Source organism: Hirundo rustica, chromosome 5, assembly GCF_015227805.2.
Source record: "Hirundo rustica isolate bHirRus1 chromosome 5, bHirRus1.pri.v3, whole genome shotgun sequence".
In the NCBI taxonomy this organism is placed as follows: domain Eukaryota; kingdom Metazoa; phylum Chordata; class Aves; order Passeriformes; family Hirundinidae; genus Hirundo; species Hirundo rustica.
In genome coordinates, this window is record NC_053454.1 from 55034094 (window position 1) to 55053977 (window position 19884).

At 42.5% G+C, this 19884-nt stretch overlaps 1 protein-coding gene across 3 annotated transcripts in view; it reads right to left on the minus strand.

Moving 5' to 3' along the window:
• ADGRL3 (adhesion G protein-coupled receptor L3) overlaps positions 1–19884 on the minus strand; it is a 479174-nt gene that overhangs the window by 288484 nt on the left and 170806 nt on the right. For 2 of the 3 annotated variants that reach the window (XM_058420608.1, XM_058420609.1), the window contains one exon: positions 16645–16897. The exons of the other annotated variant lie outside the window; for it this stretch is intronic. In XM_058420608.1, coding sequence (XP_058276591.1) covers positions 16645–16699 — 55 coding nt within the window. In that variant the 5' untranslated portion in view covers positions 16700–16897. The remainder of the gene's footprint in view (positions 1–16644; positions 16898–19884) is intronic. 3 annotated transcript variants of the gene reach the window in all.

Consider the following 19884-nt stretch of genomic DNA (forward strand, 5'->3'; position numbering starts at 1 on the left):
TTGGATGCCTCCACCAAAACTCAGACAACAGCTGGATCCGATGGGAAAAATCACGCTGCAGTAGGAAAAATGTCAAACCCCCTTAAAACAGAGGGGGCTTTTCATTACTTTTCATTAAAATCATGAGAAAAGTGAATTGTTCCTTGTGTGGAAGGTTCCAGGGTTTTCAGAGTGTCTCTAACATCAAGAGTTGCAGTTAACTATTTGCATCTTAACAAGGATCTGTGAGCATACACTGCTGCTGACAGCAACCCTGCCTACTATTAAATTAGCTAATCCAAAACTAGGGAAACACTTTTATAAAAAGCCTTTAAGAGAAAAACCTACTTAAACATTTTTCCTGGATTATTTTCTTAAATAAACCAAAGAACACTCTCCACAGAGGTGGAAAAAGAGCAAGGATGCTTAGCACACACTAGGATGCTGCAAACAAGGTCAGGTTTAGCAGATTTTATCTCAGTTTCTTGGGAAAGGGTGTCTCCTGCACCATATGCCTCTCCCATCTCTAGTGATGCACACAGAGACCAGCTGTTGCTCCTATTTAGACACCACTCTATTCACCAGGCAAAAACCGTATCACCTAGAGCAAGGAATGTTGCCAGTAGAATGTTATTCTGAAAATGACTGCCTCTTCAATTTATCATCATCCAAGACCAGCCAGAATAAGTAGGCAGTCCATTTTGAAAATAAATGGATTAATCAAGGAAAAAATAAATCCTCTGAGGCCAGGTGAAAAGGGAAAGAAATTGCCAGGGCACGAGAGTTGTACAGTCGCTGTTGTTTGCCTTCTCCAATACCTGGAGATTGACCCAGGAGAAAGCACCTGGTGCCAAGAAGGGTCCCACATGAAGCACACCCTGATGTTCAGAAATGAATCGTCATCCGTGGACAGGGATGTGCATCGTCACCAGAGGTAGATTTATAGCAGTACCATGACAATTATTTGTTTCCCTCCTGCACCTAAATAACCTTTGGGAGACGCTGTACCTGTAACCATAATTCTGGAAGTTGATCATGCCACCACCACAGAGCAAAGGGAATAGCAACACCTGACTGATAGGAATAGATATTGGCACAAGGAAAATTAAATGAAAAATGAAACATACTAGAAGCTACCCAGCCTGCCAAGATGTGCTAGATATTCCACAACTATCCAGCAAGCTGTCTCTGGCTCTTAAGATTTTAAAGTACAACTGTGATAAAGTTAGAGCACCTCAGCACTGTAGGATATCTAGTCAGATTCACCATGCAAAGAACATTTGGATTTTAGTATTTCCTGGTTGTTTTTTTTTTTTATTATAGCCTTTGCAGATTTAACCTTGTACTAGCAGCAGAATTAAAGGTGGAAGAAAATAAAAATAGCACAGGATACAAACACTAATAGTACCCATCATATCCCTAAGGTGCACAGCTGACCACATGTCTGTATTGCAAATCAGCATTGATATATTCTACATATGTGAAATTTAAGGCACTCAAGTTATGATCCAAAAGAATACAAAGGCAGTCTCAAAGAAAACACAAGAACTAAAGTATCGGCTTACTGCTAATTCACTGTGCTGCAAACTCCTGCCTAAATGCAAATAAACGCTGTGTCCTTTAGGTCAGGTAGATGAAAAGTCTTCTACCAATAAAAGGCATCTGTCAAATTTGCAGTAGAGAGATTAAAAGCATTTGAAAGGTAAATCTGAAACTCCAGACTGAAACAACACTGCGCTTTCATTTAAACACATTACTCGGCGTGGTTACTATAAAGCTCTTCACTCGCAGTGTAATTTAAGGACCATTTGGATATTCTGTTTGGAAAAGAGGTGTCAAATTAAAGAAAGCAGTGTCAAATCCAGAAACTTTGTGAAAATGAAGCCCCGTCTGTAATAGCACCTTGTAGGGTTTTATTTCAACAGCACTATTATATGATTGTAATGGTGCCAGAGTATTTGCCTCAGAGACCCCCACCTCTATGAAAAGACCCCCACAGCATCCCTGTTCCTCTCAGCCACAAATGCTGGTGACAGATTCCATGCAACCAGCAGCTAATACTGTACCACAGCTCATGTAATGGTCACGTGAAGCACCCAGCTGCATGAGGTGTCCAGACAGAACCTCCCTGGTTGCATGGAGAGCCCACATCTCCCTCACTGCTGACTTCTGACATTCAAGGCCAGAGAGGGCTGTGGCCCCTACAGTTCTCCTCCGACAACCTTGCCAATGCAGAAAAAGTTGGGCCAGCAGATGCTATCCACACAAGGAAGCAGCAGGCAGTGACAAACCAGCTGAGTAGCAGAAGGGATGATTTTTGTTTGTTTTGTTCTCCAAGGGTACTGGAGCTAATACGAGATCATGTAGATCAGTCTCGTAGATCTTGTCTGCTGCACAGTATCCTGCTAACCACTTTTAGCCTGTTGTTCCATTTGGAATCCCATCTGGCAAAAAAGGACAGAGAGCATCAATAATTCAATTTTCTTCAAGTTTCATCGAAGTGAGGAGCCTGTCAGTGGAGGAGACACCCCACACTACCTTCTACAATGAAGGAAAGAATCCAAAATACAAATCTGCCTCCCTTGCTTCTTTTGCCCATGAAACAAGCAGTCTTTTGGAATGATAAAGTTTATTTAACTAGTAACTTACTCAAAGGTCACAACAGAAATCTCTACTATTTTCTGCAAGTACAGGGATTGATAAATTTTTTGACTTCTCAGGTCTTTCTGCACTGGACACAGGTGTGCCAGGCATCCTGATGGCGATGTGCAATGTACACTGAAGTCGCAGGAAAAGAGTTAAGATTCTTTCCTATGTCCCCTTCTTCCTGCTAAACGGGTAGATTGAAAGTGCCACGACAACAATCCCAACCATCACATAACCTCCAAGCCAAGCAATAAATTATTTACCACAGTCCCCTATTTGAAAGGGAGTTAATTAGTTAACGGGCCGTCAATTAATACTCAGCAAGGAACAATACGAAGAGAGGAACTGGTCTGAACAGCACAGCTCTCGAAACAAAGAGTGCTTTTAAACCGGATACCTCTGTGTTCAAGCCAGTGTCTTGCTTCACTGAACATCTATTTCACTACATAAGCGGCTACACTTGCTAGCAAGACATCCTGTTGACACCTATTCAGTCCTGCCCTACTTTGGCATGACAGTCCTGTGCGTTCTGCAGGGTTCAAGTGAGTGCTCAGATACATTCAAAGGATTATAATGCAATGTATTTGAGGACATGAGGCGAAAGCTTTGTTTCCCAGAACAACATCTGAAGGGCAGCATCCCCTCGAGGATGCTGCAAACAAAGTTACCCTGGAGATAGTCTCTGAGGAACAGCAACAATTCTCCCCAGACAAGATGATCTGTAGGGTTGCTGTTTTAAGTGGGGGGGATGGGGCGGTGAGTTCCTCGCTCATTTGGGAAGCAGGAAGAGAAATGAAGGCGACGGAAGGAAAAATAATGTTAGGCACTTATTCCAGGATCTTTATAATAAGAAATGCCCATCACACCCTCTACTATACAATAGCATGGTTTTACTGTCAGGAAGTAAATAGCTTTCTCAGTTTCTTGGCATGATTTTTCTCTTTAGACTTTGCTTTCAGCCCCGCAATCCAATAAAAGCAGAGCTCAATCAACCTCTCTGCTCCAGAACTCAGGACCTTGTGTTTATGGTCTTCATTTTGCCGAGCCTGGCACCTCGGCTCTTCAGACAAGGAGTCCAATCAGGAGAAAGAACCACAAACACAAAGTCAGAGAACTCACTGCCATCACAGCAAGCTGTCAAAATAGTGGAGGGTTTTTTTTGTTTTAATATTGTCAAAGCCAGGTATTCTCTTTTATGGACAAACATTCACTCAGGCTTCCCTAGGAAAAATACTTTTCATTACTATTATTTTTCAGCTCTATTCAGCTCTTTCCCACAGCTTTAGCTACTATTTCTGTTGCTTTCTAGGTAGTATATCTGGTTATTAACCATTTCATATGTTTATTTGGCTTCACACATAATGCTCTAGAGGTGTAAGCAATATTACTACATAACCACCAATGAAGGAATCTATAAAAACTAAGGAACATTTGACAGCTCTGCAGCTACCATGTCCACGAGATACTCAGACTGCCACATCCCAGTACAAACTACCACAAGGAAAAACTGTAATTAAATAAAACTAAAATAAAAATCACGCACTGCAATGAAACGTATTAAAATGGACTTGGCCCCTAAACTGGTTGTGAGTCTTACTCTCAGAGAGGTTCATACCACACAGGCCCCTTTGAATTCTGAGTTTATCCTTTTTAACTCACTGCATTTTCATGAGTGCTAGAGAGACTGATCTCATCTCCTTGTATCAACTTTTCTGTGCCCTAAGCTTCTCACCATAATAGCGTTCCAGAGTGATATTGGATACACCAGCCCTCCTCAAAAGTTATTCTTGATTGCATTTTGCCAACTGGCCAACAAGGGATAATGAAATTCAACATGTAAGCACTCCCCCAAGAGCTGGAGAATTTCACATCTGTCATATATTTACTATCCAAAAAAGAAAGGCACTGTATCTGTGCAAGGGCTAGGGCTCTTAGAAACAGGGCTGTCACCAGATGTTCCACAGCTGAGAGTCTGCAGAGCCTCAAGATGTGAGGCTAATCAGTGCAGGCCCTAAATAATTAAGTTACTATGCTTTGCAAGAACTGCTGGCTGTTTAGAGGAGAAAGACCACAATTCAACATCTAATAAGAGAAAGGCAGAAAGAGCTCATGTATTACGTAGGTGAACGGGGGACAGCCAGCATTACCAGGGCAGAATGCACAGGACAAAGGGGCAATCTACATCAAGCCAGACATCAGAATAGTGCAGTACCACCTTCAGGGGCCCGCGAGGAAGATTTTGGCACCAGTGCCACAAATCACAGCAGAAAGCAAATAGTCTAAGCCATTTGGGTTTCCACTGAACAGCGCTCCCAATCCTGTTTTTAATTAAGATCCCCAAGGACACTGCACAGAGACTAAAGGTTCATCCATTTTGTGCCTCATCTCCTCCATCTTATTGTCTCCCAGCTCTTTAATCAGGCTCCTGTGAATTCAGGTATGCAATCTGAAACAAGGACTGTAGCTGCCAGGATGCAAGGACGTGCTTGCAGCGCCTCACGACAACTGCTCTATGTCCGGAGAGGTGGCTCTGCTAAAGACACAACAAAACAGCTTCTTACAAATAAGAGCTCTCAAAATTTAGGCCCAGACTCATTCTGTTATAAAGATAGGCAAGCTGGAGCTTTTTTGAAATTATTTTTTATGGCTATCTGGTACTGTAACACATAACTTCCAAGCACTTTCATGCCCAGGGCTCACAAACTCTAAGGTGTCTGCTGGTGATAGGAATTCATTACGTATTTGGCATTTGGCCAACAGGCCATTTTTTCCCCCCAAATCAAATTAAGGAAAACAACTAAACACTATTAGATTTTTTAGTCCTCAGAATTCCCCCAGAGCAATATCTAATAGTAAGATTTTTAATAGGCACATGCCTATAAGATTACAAATTGTGATGACAGGTTGGATTTCAAGTCATGACAAAGACATGAAGGCATGTCAAATGTTCCTTGCGTTATTCCAAGTTTAGACCAGCTCTCAATGGGTTCATTTATATATACAGTACAAAAATTACATTTAAAGCACACATTATCCTCATATGTATATAAACACACACAGAAAAATAAAATTAAGCGCTCTGGATTTTCTCACAACTCTTACAAGTAGGCACTCCTCCCTGAAAACATACTACCAGTTACATGCACACAGAACTGAGCAGCCAGGCTGGCAAAATACAGTTTGAGCTGATAAACAGGACGTGGCCACGAGTCTGTCTTCCAGAGTGGAGGAATAAAGGGGATACCTGTTCCCAGGAACACCCTCTAGCCCCGGTGCCGACTGCCCTCCTCCAGCACAGGAGCAGACACGTTAGAGGGAGGAAGAGGATGCCCCTGGAGAAACACACAGCAACCAGCGGTTGGCAGGGTTTAGGACCAGCCCCCGGCTTTGTGGAGCACCACCACGGTTTTTCCCTGCCTGCAGAGACACAGCCAGATGGGTTTGCTCATGCACACCCCTGGCTGGAAGGGCGCTCAGCTCCCAGCTGCGCTCCAGCCTGACCCAAGCAGCACGGCCGGCCACACTGCCTTGCTCGTAAGGCATCAGGCACATCTCCCCCTCCACCCCACTGCAGAGGGAAGTGCTGCACGAGACTGACGTACCAAAGCCAGCCTCCTTTTTGTCATCTGCTCCCCTGATACTAAATCAGCCCTCGCTGCAGCCTCTGGCATTTCAGTAATAGAAATGAGACACTGTGAATTAAAAGTTGGAGACAGATCTTCAGCAACAAGAGCTGAAGAGGGAGGAAAAAAAACTAAAACAAATTCTCATTTAAATCAGCAGCAGTGATGGATTTCTAATTCTAATTTCTAATTGAAGAGCTTTGAAAGGGATCAGTCTACCAAGAGAATAAGGACCAAGCACAATGCTGCAACTCACAGGGCAGGGGAGCAGCCCACAATCTAGTGCACTCACTGCAAGCACTAAGAATCGAGAGATTAGCCCAGGGTACCTTCTGCAACATGTTACACTCCAGCTTTCCCCAGAGTAACCCCTCTGGGCTGAGCAAACTGGATTCAGAGTGCATTTACATGGAATCACCGACTTGCTATGTGATTAGGATCAGATCCCATAAACATTTAGGACATAGAATGGACTTTAAGACATAGGTTGGACTCAATGATCTTGAAGGTCTCTTCCAAACAAATAATTCTGTGATTAAATGAACTCAGTATTAAAATGTCATATTTATTTATGGCTCCGGATTCTGGAGACTTTAGACCAGGTGACAGTTTGACTGAGCTTCTAATATCCATCAGGCATCTCAGTTTCCACAGATTATGGTAAAGGAAGAAGTGACAGTAACAAAATTACATGTTTCTAGTCCTCACCTCTTCCTCTGCTCATTCTAATGCACAGACTCTCTTGAGAAGGATTTTTAGCACCTGTGAGTCTTACAGGAAACAAATCTTACACCTCAGGATGTGCAACAAGGCACCCACCACTATCAAGCACTGCAGAAAGCAGGCCAACACAGCAAAGCACAAGGGCATATACAGAAGTATATGCTGCTGTGATTATAACTCCTTGAGTTTACAGGATGCATTCAGTACTGCACTATAACTGAAAACCCACCAGCCCAGGCCCACGCTTGCTACAATGGACAGACTGCAGCATCTGTGTGGTGTTGGATAAAAAGCCATTGCACATCCCACAGCTTGGAGCAGAACCATGACAGAACAGGGATCATCCTGCCAGACACGGGAGGAATATTCCAGGAAGGCTGCCCAGCACAAAACTGTTTGATGAAACCAGGGAAATTCCAAGTGAGGAAAATCTACTGAAGTCTCCAACATGCTTTTAATTTTTTCCCACACCACCGCATCTTTCCCAGATGATTTGCTCATTGAGCAGCAGGAAATGTCTTCCAAATTCAAATAAAAACCACATCACCAAACATATCCAATTCAAAAAATCATGATCAATAAAGGAAACAATTGAACAACAGTGAATATGCCATGGGATAATAAACATCAGATGGCTCTAAGATTCATTTAACATGAGTGGAGTTGATAAAATGGATGTTAGAGATATCTTCTAGGGAATCAGCAGTTTCACTTGCAAGAAAGAGCTGCTTCTTGCCGGTTTTTGCTGGGAAAGGGGTGGTCTCCCTGACAGGAAAACAGCAGGTCTGCTCAGATCTCATGGAGCAGGTTAGCAGCAACTGAGGAGGAAATTCAAGAATGCAGGTGGCCATAATTCATTTCCCCACTGTCACTCTTTTCTCATTTTAGCTTAGAGTATTTCAACATGTCCAAATTAAATGTATGAGAGAACTAGGGCCAGAAAACTCTCAGAAGTAATTTTTTTTTCTATCCAACTCTAATGGTTTAAGCTTAGCTGAAGTTATTAGAAAAAGAAAAGACAGCCTATTTGTGGGCAATCCTACAAATTTTCACATCCAGAAAAGAGGTGCTCCAGCTGCATGGAAAGGATGGACACAGAAAGCTTTAGCACTTACAAAACCTGGCCATGGCTTCCACCTGCACTGCTGGAAAGGATGTCTCTGCCCTAGCATTATGCAGCTCCCTTGCCTGTAAAAATGTCCTTTGGTCCTGCACTTCTCCATTCACTGGGAGAATGGATGCACGGTCTCACCCACCAAACCCCTTTAATCAGCCCAGAACATCAGGATCTCTCCAACCCCTGCCAGCTTCTTGTTTTCATGAGAAAGAGCTTCATCTGGAAGCTTAGCATTAACAAAGTAGACAGGAATCAGCAATTAGCCAAATTAAGGTAACGATGCAATAGGCAAAAACAAATAGGAAATGGGTGGGCAGTTATCTCCCCCATTCATGAGGATAAGGAAAGGGAAGCTGCTCACTTCTGCTGCTCCTTCTTTACTGCACCAGCCTCAACCATTTGACCTCAACTTGACCCAAAAACCAGTTCTTTTGGAGTATCTTGCACACCCAGGAAGATCAAGGACAATAACACTGTGAAAATGGTGCACCACGGTACCTCTGGGTATTGGCTAAGGGATGCCTGTACCCATACTAGCCAGCTTTGACACACTACATTTTTCAGCCCTGCTTGCTTAGGACTATTAACTCCAAAAGGATGTACAGACAGATCATTCTCATATTTAACTGGAAAAGTCAGGCAAGCATTTTTGCTTGTGGGTTTTTTTTTAGTTTTGTTTTTTGGGTTTTTTTGGTTTGTTTTTTTTTTTCCCTCAAGCACCAGCATCTAATACCAAACCACAGTAATTGCATCACTTACATGGAAAACTACTGTGGTTTTTCATTGGGATGCTTTTCTTAAGACCCATATATCCATCAGAAGTGAAACAGCTTTGGCTCCATCAATATCCTGATAAGCTGTAAGTTGCTGAGAACATGAGTAAAAGTAATTTAGAGAATAACTGCCTTGAAAATACCCACTTTTAATAGCAACCCCATATTTATTCTGTGCTTAGCTAGGACAAGGACTCATGAGGAATAGGGCTATCTAACAGTACCTGCTAGCCAGGAGCTACTACAGAAGAGACAGACCTAGATCAGTATGGTTGAAGAATTTCAACATCCTTCTGAATCCCAAGAGAAAGCCAGGCCATACCTCAGAGATCCTGTCATTTCAAGCACATGGCTGCTCTTAATTCTTTAAAAACAATTCATTGGGAAGAAGGTTTTAGCCTGGTAACCTTTAAGCCCCCTTAACTGCATGAGCTTTGACTTTTCCCTTCAATTAAAAAAAAAAGACTGCTAAAGGTTTATAGAAAGACAAAGGAAAAGGAAAATTAAGAAAGACTTTTAAGGCATTAATGGCCCTTTTATTTTTCCTCTCCAGTACAACCCAACCTGTTTTCAGGTTGGCTTATTTTTTCCCCAACACATCAGCCTGGTCCCTTTCTGATGCTCCTCCAAAGTGCTGCCACCAAACCACCCTGTCTATTTGCTCAGCACTTGCTCGGATCAAACCCAAATGCAGCAGACGTTACATTCTTATAGCCTGAACGGGGAGAAGATTGGAAGGCTCAAGAGACTGCCTGCAAGCTAAGGTTTCCAGATCAAATCAAGATTGGGTCAGAAACAAAGAAACCTAATCATTCTACTTAGCCTGGCAGCTGATACAAAATGAATACTTGGAGCTAGGTCAGCTTTTTCGACAGATGCCTGCACCATGACACCTATTCATTACCTAGGGTTATTAATTACACAAATACAATTTTTCAGGATTTAACAAAACTCCTTATAGCATAAAGCTATTTACACCTCTTCGTGAGAAGCTCAGCGTTGCACTTTTCAATTCTGTTTTGAAAAAAGTGACTTTTCTTAAAGAAGTTCTCTAATAAAAACATTTTTACAATCACAGTAAAATATAATAGGAATTAAATTATGGCACAATAATTCACACTTGACTGCACAGAGGCCATTTGGCCTTCATCTTTGTGTCTGAATGTGCTGGGTGGGAATTACTACACTGTAATTCACATTCTGTCACATCTTACGGCTTGGCTAACACTTGAAAAAATCAGAGCTCAAAGTTGGTCACTAGAGAACAGAAATCAGTCATATCGGGAAATTGTTACAAATGACAGAATCATCAGATATCACAGGTCTGAAAGGTAACACAGCTTACCCTCTTCTGCTGCTGTGAGAGCAAGCCCATTTTCTGTGGCTGCAGTTCAGAAAGAAACCCACACGCCCTGCTGCCTTACGTGTTAAAAACCATCAAATGCTTAGGATGGGAAGGAACTAAAGATCATCCAGAGCCAAGCCCCCTGCCACAGGCAGGGACACCTCCCACTAGAACAGGTTGCTCTGAGTCCCACCCAACCCGGTCTTGAACACTTCCCAAGGATGGGATACACAGCTTCTCTGGGCAACCTGTTCCAGTGCCTCACCACCCTCAAGGTGAAGACTTTCTTTGGCTGTGTGGAACACTCACAACCTTCCCGTGGCCCCTTCTCTCAGGTTTGTTCAGACCCCTTTGGATAGCATTCCACCCTTCAGGCACGCCAACACATCACACAGCTTGGTGTCCACAAAAAACTTGCTGAGGATGCACTCGATTCCTTCGTCTGTGCCACTGATGAAGACACTGAACAGCCCTAGTCCTGATATGAACCCCTGAGGGTAAAAGGTCTTGTTTCCTCCCTAAAGTAGGAAGATTCTATGAGCAGACACACTTGCCAAAAACTGAAGAAAAAAACCCCACGTTATGAGAAAGATCGCTCATTATACCCCTCCTTATTTGGTGTGAAATTTAGACGTGAAGGAAATGGGTCTGCACAGGGACCTCTGCACTGTGGATTGGCTTAAATGAGAATTACAAAGTGGATAGACTTAAAAAGGTTGAATTTTGCCCTCTATCAGTTTATAGATTGATCTGTCATCAGACGGGAAACTTTACACTCTCAATTTTAGTGTAATGCTGCTAATGAAAGCGCTCTAGTTTATACAGAGAACAGCCACCCTCTTTTATCAGGAAAAGCCTTCCTCGATCACTTGTTCTGCTATGGAAAAGGTGGCACGGCTGCAGGTAATACAAATTGCCAAGAATAGCAAACATTATAAATATTTCAAGGATGATTAATCTTTAAAACACTGAAGTTAGGCAGAAGCCTGGAAGTCAAGTTGGCTATTTCACAACTAATAAAACATGTATCTTGTATTTCACTGTGACTGTATAAAGAGTATTGTAGTAAAAGGCAATTATCCGCCATTCACTAGCTAACATAACACTTGTACAAGAATAAAAGAAACACAGTATGTATTTTAAGCAGTGACAGTATTTTCACCGTATTAAAATAGTAGTGAGGCAAATGTTCAGCTCACATTAAACGGCACTCTGTCACCGAAGACCAGCCTGCTAGCATCATATATTCCCCCAAGATAGATAATGCTGCCTGCTTTAACAGAATCATTGTCACCAGGCAACTACCAGTGCTGTTCAGTAATAAATATTTCCACTGTTCCCACAGAAACTGGCTCGGCATCTGGACCTGCTAATGCCTAGAGAGATCAGCCTGACCTTGGAGTGCCATCTTTTCACAAGGATGCAGCCCTCGCCACGGCTGTCTCCCAGAAGCATTGCAAAGATGGAGCAGAAGCTCCGAGGGCAGGAACAGGACAGCAGACAAGGCTCTCTTCCTTGCAGCTGCAATGACTTGAAAGGACTTCAAATTTCACTTCCTACTCTGCGAATGATAAATTAGTTCAGCCCCATCTCGAACTGATTCTCATAGGAGAGAAAATGGCATCTGTCCCTAAATGCAGGAAGGTCACTTTACAGCTATGCCACAAGACTGCATAAATGAATTCTTGGAGGCAACCAGGTTTTTTTTAAGTTTAGAACTGAGCCAGCAGCATCTCTAGTCCTGCCAGTTTGGTCCTGTCAAGTACCAGCATCACGCTTTAAAGCCATATAACAATACCAGGCTCCAGGACTTGACAGGCTTTGTCTGAACTACAACCTGTTTTAGCTTAAACTTAACTATAATCTGCAAAGCTATTTGAGAAACTCTGCTGCACTTGCAACTTCCCCTGGGATCAGATAACTCTTGCCTAGTCTGTCCTAGCTGTCATGTCAGATTGTACTGGTTTTGGCTGGGATAAAGTTTATTTTTTTTCTTAGTAGTTGGCTGTGTTTTGGATTCAGTATGAAAATACAGAATCACATTCTGTACCTGCAAGCATATGTGTGGTGCTTAGTTGCTAGCTGGGCTTAAATGGTGACACAGATACCTCTTGTTTGTCCTGTAATTTCAGTCAGGTTTTGGTTACATTATTGTTTAACTTGCTCTGACTCCAGTTTTGCTTAGTTTTGGCCAAGTGTGTGGTTCTAAACCCAAAAGTCACATTGTATTTCAAAGAAAATATTAAGGAATTTAAGTAATCATAGCAATGACTTACCAACCCCATGGATCATCAGGGGAGAACAGCGTGCAACCCATTAATAAATACAGGCTTTAAATATATACAAAATAACCCCAAGCAGCTGCAAGACTAGGAGGAACCAAACCCCAGAACTTTGCCTGAGCAGGATCCAGGATCGCTGACAGCTCACTCTCATGTCACAAGTGCAAGGCAAGAGCTTAGCAGCAGAAGAAACACACTTGAGCAGAGATAGCCACACTTGTTGATTTCATTGCATTTATAACAACCTCCAACAAAACCTGGGCAATTTGGATTATTACTTAATTGGAAACGTAAGTGGTTGTCCCTTTTTGAATTATTAAAAGAAGCAGAGTAACAACAATTAACTCATTCTTTGTTGCCCATCATATAATTAGACATGCAGCACAATCCTTAAAAAATAATTTGCAAATAAATAATAATAAACCAATCTGATGGGATGATAAAGATCTTTGCATGCATCAGGCCTTCAGTGCTCCTCCACAGCCTAAAATAAGTTACTTGTTTAAAGACAAAATTGAAAGACTTTGTTTAAATGCAAAATTTCACCCCACAGCAATCTCTGCGGTATCCTTCCTATCCTGCTCCTAACTGCATGCAGCTCTGAATCCCTTTATTTCTATTATTATTTTTGTCCAGCAGTCTGGAAGTCTTAAATCTCAGCTCTGAGCCACACACGAGCATGACAGCAATGTCACAGAGCAGGTGTACATCTCTCCAGGCTTGCAAACTGAGCTGCTGCCTGTCATGTCTCTCTCATTTCAAGTGAACTTTTGACAGCGTTCATTTGTGGGTGAAGAGAAATCTGCTTTGTTTGGGGTCAAGGGGAGGAAGGCTGAGGAAGAGAACAGCTGCTCATTCCAGAAAGTGCCTCTTGGAAATCCATGTGCTACAGGGAAAGAGGATCAGTTTGCTCAGGTGTACGTGGGAGGAAACACAAACCAAGGAGCACTTTCCCAGAGTTTAGACCTTCAGATGCTTTGGGAACAGCTTCCAAAGAAGGGCAAAAAGAAGGCAGGGGTGCAAAAGTCCTGTCCCCTCAGCAGAGCCCTTGCAAAGGATGAAAAAGGCTTTGCTTCTATTGTTATTGCTGATCGTTTTATTTTATTCCTTGGTATTATTTCAGTCTATCTTGTGTAATTCTCTGATTTTGTATAACAGGTTTAGTTTTAGGCAACAAATGGATTTACAGGCTTTGCTGTAGCTTAGGAGAGGGGGTAGCTTTTGGGGGGCTTCTACACTGCTCCAGGTTGTGCCATAAGTTGCCAGCGATATTCCATTCAAGTTAAGGGTAACAGTAAAGAAAGCAGCCACTTCACAAATCTATTATTATCTTAAGTATTTCACGTGGCTTAGTTTTTTGGTGAGCTATGATTCAAATCGGTCTGAGCAAAACTAGACAGTCCTGTGCCTGTGTGTTTTGGATACAGCAGATTAACATCATCACTGAGAAAACGCAAGGACTCATGACCTTTTCCCCTTTTATGATTTCTACAGCTTATTAACAAGATGACATTGTACCATGGCAGTATTCTGGAAGATTACTTCTCATCTTGCAGATCACTGAAGTATACACCCTTTGACTCCATACCTGTCCTCACAGCCCAAGACACACAATTTACTCCAAGAAATGAAATAGCTAAAACCAAAAAAAAAACCCAAGCCCCCTCAAAAAAAATCCCAAACCATCAAAACACTACCACCACCTCTCCAATTTATGAGATCACTGGTCTAAGAAATCTGTCTGTAATGCAGCTCCCACTTTGGATGAAGAGTCTGTGTCAGGGAACTCAAAAGGGGAATAAGATGGAGCAAGTTCAGTCTGAATCATCTCCAGCAATCACTACAGGACAGGAGTCATTCCAGATCATGAAAGAGGAACTCAAATGCTTGATTCTACTGTTCAGCATAAATTCTGAATGCTTTCTACATGCATTGAAAAGGGATTACTAGAAGGGAAAACTAAAACTAAAAGTACAAAAAAAAAAAAAAAAAAAAAAAAGCAGGGCTTAAACTAAGCTATTTTTATAAGGAAGGTGAGGTTGTGGCATGTATTTGAACAGCATGCCACAGTTCTGAGATGGAAGCTGCATCCAGGCTACTCAGAGATGAGAACAGGGAAAACCAAACAAAGTTATTTGGCTCAGACCAAGGGTGTTCTCTCTCCCTTGTTCAAAGACGGGTATCACACGTTCACTAGCAACTGATCAGATAATGAGGGTTTTGGGTAGATGTGTGATGGTCAAATTCACCACCACTGACTGCCATAACCACCACAGCAAACACCCTGTTCATTTAGTCTGAAGAGCACTATAAAGGGTAGAAATATTCCCAGACATAGCTCCTGCACCTCTGGCATTTGCTCATCTGTAGTATAATATGACTCCTAAGATACTTGTGACATTTTCATTTACTGGGACCATCAGGCAGGACTTTCCAGCTACAGTGGCACTGAGAATCTCAAACAAAACTGCCAGAGGCATATTTAAACTAGTAATTGCTTTCATTGTTAATACTACTTAATTTGAAAGATTTACAAAACATTTAGCATTTAACTTTTCTGGAGAGAATTGGAGAGCACCTTTCTGAAGAGCTTTCATTCCACCCTAATTGGTCAACTCAGCTTAAGCACTCGCTGTAATTTTCAAATCAGTGAGGAGGAGTCTTGCTTGAAGAACAATAGTACAGATAGCCTTTGTCTCCAGAGGTGTTATATAAGACAGGCTGTGCTCTACAGGTGTGTCCAGCCAATTCATTTTAATTTTTTATTTGTATTTATCACCTTCTTTTCTGTTAAATTTTGCCTCAGTGTCTTAGCACATACACAAAGGATCAGCTGGTAAAGCTCAAAAAGCCTGACAAATATTTTAAAAGCAGGGGCCCGCAGCTTACATACAGGGAGTCATGTCCTTTAAAGACGTGCTTCCACCAGCCTTTAATTAAAATGAGATCCTTGGTAGAGTTCACCTTCCATTTAAGCATCACAAAAATCAGGCAACCAGATTTTCCAAAGCCCTGCCCTGAGCATTTAGTAACCATCCCTGCTAATAGGAGCTCCTTAAACCCTTCAGCACTTGTGAAACCCGGCAGCTTACTTCAAGAGCATACACTTGGTTTTCTCACATCAAAAGAACCCAACAGGCCTCAAAATCTCATTTCAAAGAATTACATGCGTCACATTTCACTTAAGAGTTCCTTAGCCAGTAAAAGAGATCAAATTTTTCTGCTACAGCTCTGTACTGGATTTGCATGGCCAGGTTTTGGGGCGGAGGGGCTGGTTACAGGGGTGGCTTCTGTGAGAAGGTTCTTGAAGCTTTCCCTGTGTCTGACAGAGCCGATGCCAGCTGGCTCCAGGACAGACCCATCACTGGCCAAGGCTGAGCCCGTCAGGGACTGTGGGATAACAGCCTCTGGGATAACATATCCAAGAACGGGGACAAAGCTGCTGCTTTGTGAGAGAAACAGCTCTGGGGACAAGGGCAGTGAAGGATGAGGGGCAGGAGGTGCTCCACATGCCAGAGCTGAGATTTCACTGCAGCCCTTGGAGGTGAAGCAGCTGTGCCCCTGCAGCCTTGCTGCGGCTCTGTGGAGAGAGAAGCCCCCACTGGAGCAGGTTTGCTGGCATGACGTGCGACCCCATGGGAGGAACCCACGCTGGAGCAGGGGAAGAATGTGAGGGCTATTCCCTCTAAGGAGAAAGGGGCAGCAGAAAGAAGATATGATGAACTGAACACAACTCCCATTCACTATGCCCCTGTACTGCTGCAGGAGAGGAGGTAGAGACAATTGGGAGTAAGTCCACTTCAGGAAGAAAGGAGGTGGGGGGAAGGTGTTTTTACAATTTGCTGTTATTTCTCATTACCCTACTCTGATTTGATTTGGTAATAAATCCATTTTTCCCCAAGAAAAAGGAAGGAAAAAGTCTGTCTAATGTAGCGGCTAAACTCAGAAAAAGAAACCTTTATGTGTCACCAGAGTTCTTTGTTTCAGCAGTTAAGTCATAACGTAACCTGGGAATTTCAAAGACCTGAGGTGCAAGCAGGGAGAGAAATCAACATCCTGTAAAAAAAACCCCACACCATTAGTAAAAGACACAGACAAAATCCTTGCTGTTTTCTCTTCCCTTCCCACAGGCACATTTACACCACCTCTCACTCACCATGGACAAACGGTGTTAAGAGCATTGTGAAGAACAGCAGCTGTGATGACCACATGACTGTGAAGGAGAGCTTGAAAGTATCCCAGCAAACAAGAGTTCAAATAAAAAGGTGAGCGTCCTCCTGCACTTGCTTCCAACACTTCAACTGTTGTTGGCCTTCAATTCACATCCAAAAAGGAGGGGAAAAAACCCAATAAAAAACAATAATAATAATTTTAAAAAAATCCCACAGCCAGTATCCAGAGTCTGAGACCTACAAATGAGAAAGGAAAAAAAAAACTGCAGTTAGTAAAACAGTAAAATAGGTGTTTTCAACCAAGTCTTGTTGCGTTTCTTTGCTGCCAGCAGCTGTAAAGGCAAATGTGTCTTCCCCGCTCCCTGGCCCTTCAGATGCATGCACGTTCCTACATAAAATAGGAATTCAAACCGATGCCTGTGCAGAGAACCAGTTACCAATTGGTGGATAACCAGTGCTCTGCTTCCCCTCTCAAAAGAGGGCCCCAGACAGCAGTTTTGAACAAAAAAGCTAAGACCTTTCCCTCCCTTTTGCATTTCTGTCATGCCTCTGCTGTGGACGCTAACGGCAAGATACCAGGCCAGGCGGTGGGATTAGTAACACAGCTTGGGAGTATTTCCACTGATGATACGCCAAACAGCCTCTCTTTGTCTGAGGCGACCTGTATTGGCTTTTAATCACTGAATCTGGACCAGGCTTTGGACCCAAGTAGAGCCCAAAGTCGCCCTTATCCTATAACCAGCTACTTTCTAATCGCTGCCAGCTACTCAGTGCTAGTTGAGCTCTGCAGTTATTTATTGCGGAATTAAAAATAATGGCCCTGTCCATCCCACGCGCTTGCAGGAAAGCGCGGGGAAATCCGAATCCATGCTTGAATAGAAACATTCGCTCATTTAACCGGAGAACGCATTCCAGCCTTCCATCATTTTAATCTCTCCAGAAGGGGCTAGATGGCCACGGTGACTCAAACTTGGCAGGAAAAAAACAACTATACAGAGTTAAACTGCGGCAGCAGTTTGAAACTTAGCTCCCCACTGACTTTAAAATGATGAGGAAATATGAGGAATTGAAAAGCACTTTACATATCTGTTTTGAACTCCTTAGACTCCGCAGTCTTCACAGTACTGGTCTAATTAAAAATCTCTCCAAAAATCTCTGATCAACAGAAGTTATTCTTCTCTGAGCACAGAAGCTGTTTTTGCCAACTTTTATTCTTACCCAAAACCAAGTCTGAGCCAAAAAGCTGTATGAAAAAACTGTGCTGCATGCCATTGTGATGTGGGTATATTTCTGAAAGTCTGGCATGACAAAGTGGCCTTTGTTTTGCTTCCTATCTTTACTGATCAACTAAATAAAACCCCATATTGTTCTGAACCTAAGTCTATAAAGAAGCTGCATTTTTTTTAATAAATGTATCTTTCACTGCCAAGATTTTATACTCTCACTTGACTCTCCTCCCCAGTCTGTCCCTGAAAATTGTTCACTCAAATGTAGCATTTGGTTTCCATAGTTTTTTTTCATCTCTATATGTGAGGTTACTAAAAAATCCAAGGTCAATCTGCAGTCAAGTGGCTTCTTTATTGACATCCTTGAAATTAAAACTTTGCTCGAGCTGGGACTAATCAAAATGGCCACTGATAATATTAAAAGTCTGTTTTTCAAATAGGGAAGAGCCTCAAATATTTTAAATTGTACATTCTAAACAGTGATCAAGTTTTCCATTTATATTTTAGTAGGCTACCCATACACATCAAACTACAGCATGCCATTATTTATGCATGCCTTTTCTACAGGATCCTCTGTAAAGTTTCAAAAGCGAGAAGCTTTTTGCGCTAGAAAATTTGAAAAGGCATACGGAGATGGGTGAAAGCTATCCAAGCTAAGGTACACTTCCCTGAAGCAAAAGCTCAGTCAGGCAGTGAAAGAGCGAAGGTTTGGTTTTGATTTTTATTTGTTTAAACTGAATCAGTTCTGAATAATCTAAGCCTGTAAGAAAGAGATAACATTACGGTGCAGTAAAAGGGTTTGGGGTATAACTGAAGAATCCACAAATTAATTACCTCTCTGTCCCATAGAAGGGATAATTGTCAGCAAAATACTCACATAGAGCCCTTTACATTTTTTTTTATCTGTCTGTACATTCCTGCAGGATAGGATTCTAGACCTTTTTTTTCTTTCCTCCCCTATCATCTCATGGGCTGAGGCTGAATGAGCAAAGCATTCACACACCCTCTGCAAAGTCCAAAAACTGATTTTTGAGAACTAATGTCTTGGAACCACCAGAGCCACAAATAAACATTTTATCCTCCTGGAAAGTACATTATTGAGTCACAAAGCTCCCGTGCAAGGGAGACAACAGGACTGGCTCATCATTATGCACCATTTACTCCAGTTGTAAATCCGACCAAATATCCTCTGCCCTACCACCCTTCCTGCCAGAGGAGAACACACCAGAGCCATGGCCTGTCAGGTGCTGTTCGCACACCCTGGCTGGCACAACCTTGCCCTTAAAACTTGCTTCTGCAAAGCCTTCAACCCCTTCAGCTTAAGCTCACACACAAATATTACCGAACACACAATGTCTGGAGACATGCCAGCTGTGTTTAACAACACAGGGCACCACTAGATCAACCAAATACGCTGGGAATGCTGCAAAATTCTGGGTGGGTTTGCATTTCACAAAATCAAATAATCACAGCGTGTTTGTGAACTGGATATCTGCAGGGAAACAGCTACACATAGGAAATGAGCGGAACAACCCTTTTTCTTAATGGCCACACAACCCCCGCAAGCAGCATTGTAAAACACAGAAAAAGGCCTGCAAAACAAAATTCATTTCATCGTTGGATTACCTCCAGGTAAAGTACAGCCAAAGAGAGAAACTAGAGAAAACAGCTCACTATCTGCGAACTGCTCGGTGCAGAGCATTACATTTACTGCTGCAAGAAAGGGATACACTATCACAGTGAAAAATTTAAGGGCTCGACTTAAGGGGTTTTGGACTTCAACCACAAAGATGATGCAGCCTGCATTGATTTAAGAGAAAGTTCTTCTGCTCACTGACCTTTATGCCCAAAGGCCTGCCCCTGACATCTTCACAGCCTGATCTGCTGCATCACCCAAACCAGAACTGCATGCTGGCAGTTCCCAAAAATCCAGTTCAAAGTGCTACTGACAGAATACAAGAAAGCTAAATAAAGGAAACTAAGGCCTCATAGTGAAGG